The 9,568-nt window shown below is 33.4% G+C and overlaps 1 protein-coding gene across 2 annotated transcripts in view; it reads left to right on the top strand.

Moving 5' to 3' along the window:
- LOC123671963 overlaps positions 1-8,947 on the top strand; it is a 42,692-nt gene extending 33,745 nt beyond the window's left edge. For both annotated transcript variants that reach the window (XM_045605881.1, XM_045605882.1), the window contains 3 exons: positions 1,368-2,817; positions 3,957-4,264; positions 8,712-8,947. In XM_045605881.1, the coding sequence (XP_045461837.1) occupies positions 1,368-2,817; positions 3,957-4,264; positions 8,712-8,719 (1,766 nt within the window). In that variant the 3' untranslated portion in view covers positions 8,720-8,947. The remainder of the gene's footprint in view (positions 1-1,367; positions 2,818-3,956; positions 4,265-8,711) is intronic.
- The last annotated feature ends 621 nt before the right edge of the window (positions 8,948-9,568 follow it).

Raw genomic sequence — 9,568 nt, 5'->3', positions numbered from 1 at the left:
GCCTCAACAATAAAAAGGAAGTAACTATACAATTAGACCCAGCCAGAAGTCTCTTGCACTACTTCAACAGTGACAGAAACATTTGATTAGAAATGAAGGGTCTGTGGAGTCAGAAAATGTAATACACATCGAGAAGAAACGAGAAAACGTGTTTCAGCATTTTGTTGATAATGTAAATAATTGTACCACTAGTATTCATTTCAATTAATATCACCGGATGTTTGTCGGGATTTTTGTAATACGTTGATTAAATCAAAACTTATGGTGTCGTTACGGGCAACCAATACCTTGTTGACTAAGATGTCTAAAAACATGGTGTATGCACTCGTCAATTTTTGAATGGAATGACATTCGACCAAATTGAAAATATTAGTTTTACTTCGTGGCGTCGCCGCAATGTCATACTTTTCATTTCGATCTTTTTTCCTTTGATTTTGACAGGATACATCAATTAAAACCCGATCCTAGCCTATCAGAAGCTTATCTAATATTCTCAAAATTGGCAAAACAAAAGCTAATCAGTCCATACACCAGGTTTTTAGACATCTTATTGTTGACTAACATTCACTTACGTTTGTTAAAGCAGTGTCAAAATAGGTTGCTAATAGCGTATTCGACTGGCTGCACCAGTTCGAATTAAGTCGAGCTAATTATGTCATTTAGCACTACAAAAATTCGAATTAATTCGCACTGGTGCAGCCAGTCGAATACGCTATTACAATACAGGGAGGGAAAAAAAATACTTTTTATCTATGACTGCTTCATTTTGAAGGTATCAGACCACTGAATTTGCTGTATGTTCTTATTAATTCATTGGTATTTGTCACCAAAACTTTGATATTCATTCCGAATTTTGTTATACGATATATTACTTTAGAATTATATTCTACAATAAGGTCTTAAATATTTATATTAGAATATTGGAGAGAGATGAAAAAAGAATTGGCCAATGAGTAAAAGGGAAATCAAATCGGAGTTATGGTGCGGCATTTGAATTTCACGATAACGAACGATACCGACCGAAGAAGAGTGTTTAGATGAAGTAGTTTCTGATTGGTCTGCAGGTTTACGTGTTAATATAATCCTGGTTTGAACATAGTGTGATCATGAAGTAGGAGAATTTGTTTTTTCAGACAATTTTAAAGATTTGTAATTGAAAATGATAAAACAAACCGATAATCAAGATATCAACCAATACAAAATATAGCATAAAACCATAAAATTTGTAGTATATGCTTTACTGTTATGTCCGCCTAAAAAATTTTCATGGTTTGAAATTTCAAATATTGATATTGAATTCATTACAAATCCTGTTTTACCTTTTTGTTAGAGGTTTTTCATAATATTTCAAAATCAATTATTTTCAGCTGATCCAATGGTGGGTGGTCAAAAAGAACTTGTCCCTGACCCCAAACAAGATTCGACTCTTGATGAAGTTCCTTTTCCAGAAAGTGCATTATCATTTGATGAAGAAATGATGCATCGTTATGCTTTGTTCTTACATTGTGATGTTAATTCAACAGGACAATCATCTGCTGCTGACCAATTAAATCAAACAAAAAATTTGGAAGAGCCTGCTGAAAATTCTATTGTTCAATCAGGCAGTAAACAGAATTCTGAATATGCATTGATAGATCAAAAAACCTCAAATTATGTAGATAAAATAACACCAGTCAGAGAAAAGTCACTGGCTAATAGTTCTAAAGTGGATATTAAGAATAATCATTCTGCTACTTCACCAACACAAGAAACTGCGAACATTACTCTTCGTGCACAGGAAACTATCAGGAGTTTACGCAATTCAAGTCTGAGTACATTATCTCCTAATAGTTCATCAGAATGTAACAAATCTTCCAATAAAACTATAGGAAAAAAACCCGTAAAAGTTCAAAAAATTCCTGCTAGTAAATATGCACCTCCAAAAAAGCAAAGAAACCAAAATGCGCATCAAACTAAAAAACCAAAAGAGAAAGCTGAATCCAAACTATCTAAAACTTCTCTTAATGAAAAAGGAAAAAATTTGACTTCAGATCTGGAATTCAATAACTCTCTTGATATGCCTGAACTCTTCAGTCCAAACGAAACATCATATAAGAGTAAATCATTACCTTCCATTCATAATAGGAGTAAAACTGATTCTAAAACTCGTAAATTGGAAGGACAGAGTATTAAGAAATCTGAAAAACTTCCTGAGGATGATTCCTCCCTACAAATGCAATATAATATGTATGATCGAACAAAAGCAATGAAAAGAAATGCGGCTATGAGAGAAAATTACTGTGAATTTTTTGACGATGTTTCATCCTCTTCAAATAAAAATAAGAAGCGGAAAATATCTATCAAGGTAGAACCAGGTAACCACACTAACTTCCCAAATGTTAAAGAAGAAATTTCAGAAAAACAAAATTCACTGAATGAGTATGAAAGTCAGACTAAGAAAATAAAAATTGAAGATACTGTTAAGCATGAAACATGTGAAACCAAAAACGTTGCTTCTATGCCTTTAGGTGTGCAACATCCTCATGTGGTTCGTGATTTGAATGCAGAATTTGATAAACTAAAAAATAGTGGTCCATATAAATCCACTGGCTCCAAAAATATTAAGTACACCAGAACAGATCGCATTTTAAGAAGTGCTCAAGAAGCATGTAGCTCTCACTATCAAGCATCCACAAGCTCACACCATAACTATGCTGACTGTGGAAATAGAGAGGACCGTGAAAAAAGAGAGAACACTGAATGTTATAGAAAGAGCGAAGACTTGAGAAGAAAACCTAAAGCTCCAGAATGGTCTCGTTCCCAATACCCTCGATCAAGGTAAATGCGAATTTTAAATTTGAAAATTAATATCGGGTTTCTTTCAATCATTTCTCAGACTTATAAAATTGATCAAAAATATTCTATATTATATAACTTAACCAAACTAAAATTGAAAGCTGAACATAGGTCACATAAATTCAATAGTTCTCATCGAATATGGAATATTTTTTCTCTATTTCAGTATCGTAATGAGTTCATTACAGTACTAATAACAGTACTAATACGGTTAAATTTTTCGTTTTGTGGTTGTCTATGTACACTGACCTCCGATCCTATCAAACTTCAACACACTGCAATTGTCAATATAATATAAATTGGAAATAGTGAAATGACTTGCAACTTTATTCACAATTTCTCTTGATTCTGATGGAGTTAAATCGATATAGTCAGACATAATTCGCGAATTTATTGCGTAATTGTAAATTATTTCGAAATTAGAAACGTGCTATTCAAATTCCGTAATCTGTCAATTTTCGTACCAGTCACACCAACTGCCAAGATACAATACAAAAGTCACTAGAAACTCGCTCTTTCGTCGCTCGATTTCGAATTTCGCATTCGTGTTGGAATAGGAGCCCATTCTGCAACTTGTTTTAGAATATATTATTAAAGTAATTTGAATCTTCTTATAGTATTGTTTTTCGTTTTAAACCTGTAGTTTTAACCTTTATGTACAATCATTCTAATCAGGTGACCTACATAAAATATTGGTATTATACATTCATTCAGCTGAGACAACCTCCAGATTCGAATTAATCTCTATGACATTCACATTTCTCCAACAAATGAACGGTTATGTGCACTTTTGCACTTTGCATCTTCCATCACCGACCCTAGCATAGTTAATTTAAGTTCAAGTTCCTTGAAAGGAGAATTTATAGGCAAACATTTACCTCTCTTTTGTGGCGAGTAGTGTACTCAGCTATGAGGTTGTCAAACACATACATAAAAGGTCGCCAAACCGATACATTTTTTTTTAATTATTATATAATATTACCATATCATCGAAACAATAATTGAGGCAAATATACTTATTATTCATAGGTGTAATTCTCTTGCTGTTACTGAATATATTCTAATCTGTTTTATAATATTTTGACAAAACTCATTCAATGTTGAAATGGATTAATTTTCAGTGCGTATACATCAACTTCAAGTGATTATCGCAGAGAAACCTCCAGACGATCAAAGCCGTTGGAAACGAAAAGAAATGACGCATGGCATGGGAGAGAACCTTATATACCTTCTGATGAAAGGAGAAGAATGTTCGAAGGACATAATTCTAGAGACGTACACAGGAAAGTAGACCGTAATAACAAGCCTTCATCCAGTCGGACTTCTATGAGTCAGTCTCAACAGAAATCAGATTCCAAAAATGGGGAAGAATGGTTCAAGAAGTTGGATGAGTTGTGGCCACTTGAAAGAAATGTTTATCAAAGTACAGGTTAGAATTTATTTTATTATATTATGACATTATGTTACAACATACATTAATATACTAATGTTTTTTATAATTTCCAAGAGAAGATTTTGATTTTTCTTCAACTATGCTTTTCGGGTCGCTGAACACGAATTTTAAATTTGTGGGTAAAAATTTTACCCGAAACGATTTATTATTTCTTGTCGATTTTTGGTTCTTTGTTGTTGTTGTTGCCATTACTGTTGATAGTAGTGTATGTATTTTGGATGAAACCTTGAATAATGTCTTTCTTCGATTAATGTATCTCAGGCAGTTTTGTCCTTCCTGTGTACCCATATTTGTTGATCAGGAAGCTTTCACATGCTGCTAAAATGCTTTCTGGAGTTGCCCCTAGGCTACACATCCGCACAGTTGTGGTTTATGGTGGGAGTTTTCTAAAAATTTAAATTTCTCTTGGTTGTAAGTTGATGAGCCTTATCGCCAATGTTATATATTTTGCATAGCGTGTCTAGGCAACTAGGGGGTCGGAAGAATATGTTTAGCAGTTGAGACAGACCCGTGAGGATAACGAACGGATCGATCTTCTCTCCAACGATCACTATATTCTCATTATATTCAGCTCAAAATAATGAGTTATCTACAAAGAGTGTGATTCTTTTCTAGTGTAACTACAATTCATAGAAACCCTAGTGTGTAGACACACAACATGTTGTTCAACATTTATTATCTTATATCCAACGAAGATATTGCTGGGAAGTGTTGCTTCATTGTAATTCTTGTCGCATTGAAGCATTGAAACAATTTGGTCAATTTTACAGAATGTCGTCGACTATTTCATTTTATTTTGGCAAGAGTTTCAACTTTGTCACTAATTTCGAATTAGATGTTTCAACGTCTCTCATGCTTTTTTTTGCCTGAAAATAATCGACTGTATCATACTCAACTTTGGATGTACTCAAAAGAAATAAATTGAGCCAACCAATTTTGATACAATACTAATTATCCTGATTAGATTGATGGACTTTGAAGCTAATGAGAGGTCTCAAATGGTACATTTCAGTAGTTTTTCGTTTGCTGCTTCAATCTTGCAACTTCAAAATGCTCTTCTTGAAAATGGTTTAAGGTTATATCGATATTTAGGCAGCTCCCCAAAGTAAAGGTTTACTGGATTAATCATATTTCTTTTACATGCCAATTTATTATAAGCTTCACGTGTATTTAGATCTTCCAGTTGATTAGATCTGTTGTCTGGTCTACATTGCTGTGAATTTTCGTCTTTCCAGACAAAGGGTTAAAGATTAAGAAAATTACCATTTTCTTACAAATGCCCACTGAAAACCCTCCGATTCGTGTTCAATGACCCAAAAACTAAAAAAAAGAGAAAAGAACCTTTGATATTTCTGTTGTGCAAAAATTGCTCCCTTATCGCGCGCATTGGGGCGCATCGATTGGACAAAAAGTGCGTAAAGGACAAAATTCCGGGATACATTTTCGTGCGCAAACATAATTTGGTATTCAGCGGTCAAACCGACAAAGGTGATAAAAAATTAAAGCTATAGCTTAATTCTTCTTTTCTTCGTGGAATGCTTTGGTTTGAGGTATCGGCCAAAACTATTTTCTATGTGCTGACATTTCGAACTTTGCCAAGAATTAGCTTTTCGATGCTAAAATTTAAAACTCTGGTGTGTGCACTGATTCGATTTTGTTTCAGACTTTTCGAGATAGTCCAACCTGTTGTTTGGTTAGAACTAATCAGAGTTCTCTGAGGCGGCGCTCTTCAGAAGTGTTCGAATTCCTTTCACAAGAAATTACAATTCAGTTAATATCGAATTTGTAATGACATTATTGGAATATATAATGACAAACGACTATCAGTCTATTCAGAGTGTAGAAGATTGTCACTAGCATAGAATATAAATATTATTATACTTATGATGTCTAAAATCATGGTGAATGCACTCGTCAAATTTTGAATGCAATGACATTCGACCAAATTGAAAATATTAGTTTTAGTTCGTGGCGGCGCCGCAATGTCATACTTGTCATTTCGATCTTTTTCCGTTGTTTTTGATTGGATACATTAATTAAAACCCGATACTGAGCAATCAAAAGCGACGTGTAACCGAGTATGATCGTGCAAAGTCGTGAAACAAAACACGAAACGTTTACTGGAATGAATTCAATTATTTGTAATAGAGCGAGTTTATTGGTATTTCAATTACAAGAATTACTTCCATAGATCATAACTATAATGAAAGATATACATATAGGTACATAATGGCACAAAACTCGTAAATAATAAATAACAAGAATCATAATTTGTTGATAGCGCTACCTACAGTTGACATAACGAAGCAAAACTAATATTTTCAAAATTGGCAAAATAAAAGCTAATCAGTTCATACACCTGGTTTTTAGACATCTTAATTATACTGTACTCGAGAGAATCACGAGAAATGTCAAATATAAACGATGTATGCGCCATCTGAAACTCTAGTGACCTCTTAAAATTAAGTAGGCATAAACCTGAAAAAATCTCCTGTTTAGTCTGAAAGTTTTATATGTAGGTATAAGTAGACACACCAGGGTTTCTATGCATCTTGGCTGCGGGTAAATTCGAAAAAACTGCTGTTCTTGTTATACAGTTTTTTCATGTAGAAACTATTTGTGCTTTAAAATTGCGCATTTGTGATTGGTGGAAATTAGGACGAGGAAAGAGTCGTCATAATATATTTTGCTGTATAATACAACGAGGGAAAGAGTTGTAACAATATATTTTGCTTTATAATATATATATAATAACAATTTCAAACTTCGTTCAAAATTTCCTGTTGATGGCGTCGTCAGAACCTCATAAAATTAAAACAGAATATCGGAAAAACAACCGAGCGGCATAATTTTGTATTGATAGCGTGGTCAGAACCATAAAAAAAATGAGGAAAGCACAGAAGTGGAGTTGGGAGCTTTTGAGTGGTCGAAATTCATTCACCTTTGGGAACCAATCGTGTGTATACTGTGTGGCTAAATCGGCTTATGAATGGACGAGCGCTCGAAAGTCCTTGGTTCACGTGATTGCTTTCCTTATTTCATAATTGTTTTTTTAATTTTTCTTTATTGCAAAACTATCATTGGAGTGATAACGAGGAATTTCAAGAATACACTCATATTTCATCAGCACCTTTCGCCTTATCCGTCCTTGTCCAGTCTTCCAGTTTGGAACCATCATGAAAATTCTTATAAAAATATGCATTTAGAACGGAATAACACTCGGAGCTGCATTACCAGAAATCTAATTATATTAATTTATTACCAATAATAAACTATAATATGAAGTTTTCTGTTTGTACATTTGACCCCCCCTTCAACTTTGTTACAGAAAGAGGTACAAAAAATGTTTTCTACAAAAGTTTTACGAAATCGACTAGTGTTTTTCAAAATGATTTCACAAAATGAAATATATACAGAGTGGGCAACTTATCGATTGCAACTTCATTTTTTCAAATGGAACACCCTGTATATTTGTCTTTATTTGACTAGCTCTTTTTCCCCTGATTTCGAATATATAACATATGTTTGGCCCGTCTCTCTTATTCTGAGTACCACAGAGTTTCAAATTTTAAGAACCACCTGGCAAGCTAAGTAATCAGTTTTCAAGTGGAAGGCTGCGATAATACAAACTGCCTTTTTTTGAGTTATCTCGTAAGCAACGATATATAACATTCATTGGTCATATTCATATTCATCGAATATTCACTACACAGAAGCTGAAAAATTTGAAATATTTATGTGAAGAACAATAAAAATAAGAAAGCTACAAGGAAAGAATATATGGAGTTGCATCCAAATCATCCAATTCCAATTTATAGTGAAAAACGTATGTCATACCGTTGCTCACGAGATAACTCAAAAAAAGGCATTTTGTATTATCGCAGCCTTCCACTTGAAAATTGATTACTTAGCTTGCCAGGTGGTTCTTAAAATTTGAAACTATGTGGTTCTCACAATAAAAGAGTTAGACCAAACATATGTTATATATTCGAAGTCAGGGGAAAAAGAGCTAGTCAAATATAGAAAAATATACAGGGTGTTCCATTTGAAAAAATGAAGTTGCAATCAATATGTTGCTCACTCGGTATATATTTCATTTTGTAAAATCATTTTAAAAAACACTAGTCGATTTCGTGAAACTTTTGTAGAAAACCTTTTTTGTACCTCTTTTAGTGACCAAGTTAAAGGGGGGTTTCCGATTATCGAATTATAGTTATAGTAGTACCGATTATCAAACATTATCAATCGATAATGAATTGGTAGGATCCAGACTCAGAAGCGGTCAAATATTCGCATTTGCCACGTTAGTTTGTGGGACCCTTACCTTTTATTCATAATCCAACCATCACTTCATAAAATGTAAAATTTTCTAAGATCAGTTTCTAGTTTTTGCAAACATTCATTTCAATTATTATCATTTCAGGTCACTAATCAACTGGCAAGAATAGTATAGGATTTTTTATTGATGTACATATTATCTGTATATAAAAACTATATGTGAATTATATTGTGAATAATTATTATTGTTGTGATTATCTTATACAATAACGATGTATTTACTTCTTGATTATTTTAAGTAGCTATTTTATTTGTATAGTGTATGATGTGAAAAATATTATTTATGCTAATGTTATTCTATTAATAAATGCTATTACTATATATTGGTATCTGTCTTTTTTCCTGATATTATATTGAGCGCTTGTTCTCCGAACCGATCGCTCTATCATTTGGTCATAATGTCCAAAATTTTGACCTGGGAATGGTCTTAAACGATAAGATCCGACTCACTAACCATTAATGACGTATCCGTCCTCAATCATTATTATCCGACCGCCTGTGTAATTTAATTCGAATGGAAGGACCTAGAAACTTCAAATTTTCAGGGCAGATTTGAATATCGAATGCCGTGGTTCCCATTCAAGAGTAATAGTGTTTTAAAGTCGGTATTACCATAGTATAAGGAAAAGATAGTGAGCCAGTGTAGTGCTTTTTTCGATTTTGTTGATGTTGAGCGCCATCTAGTTGTACTCACGTTTTACTCGAATTTTACTGTCAAAAATTGGTCCGTAAAGTGGGGCCCTCTGAAAAAATCAATCGGTGTTATTTTGAAGAACTAAAATATTTGAAATAGAGTGGTCAGAAGATTTCTATAGGTATTTTGATATTTTTTCTGCTCTGTAATAAACATTTACGCCAGTGGCGTGTATTTGTGATAACTTAATAATAACATAAAAATTGTTGACAATGTCATGCGTCAAACGGCGCACAGTGGGGCAAGAT

Source organism: Harmonia axyridis, chromosome 2, assembly GCF_914767665.1.
Source record: "Harmonia axyridis chromosome 2, icHarAxyr1.1, whole genome shotgun sequence".
In the NCBI taxonomy this organism is placed as follows: domain Eukaryota; kingdom Metazoa; phylum Arthropoda; class Insecta; order Coleoptera; family Coccinellidae; genus Harmonia; species Harmonia axyridis.
This window is presented reverse-complemented; position numbering and strand designations above follow the sequence as displayed.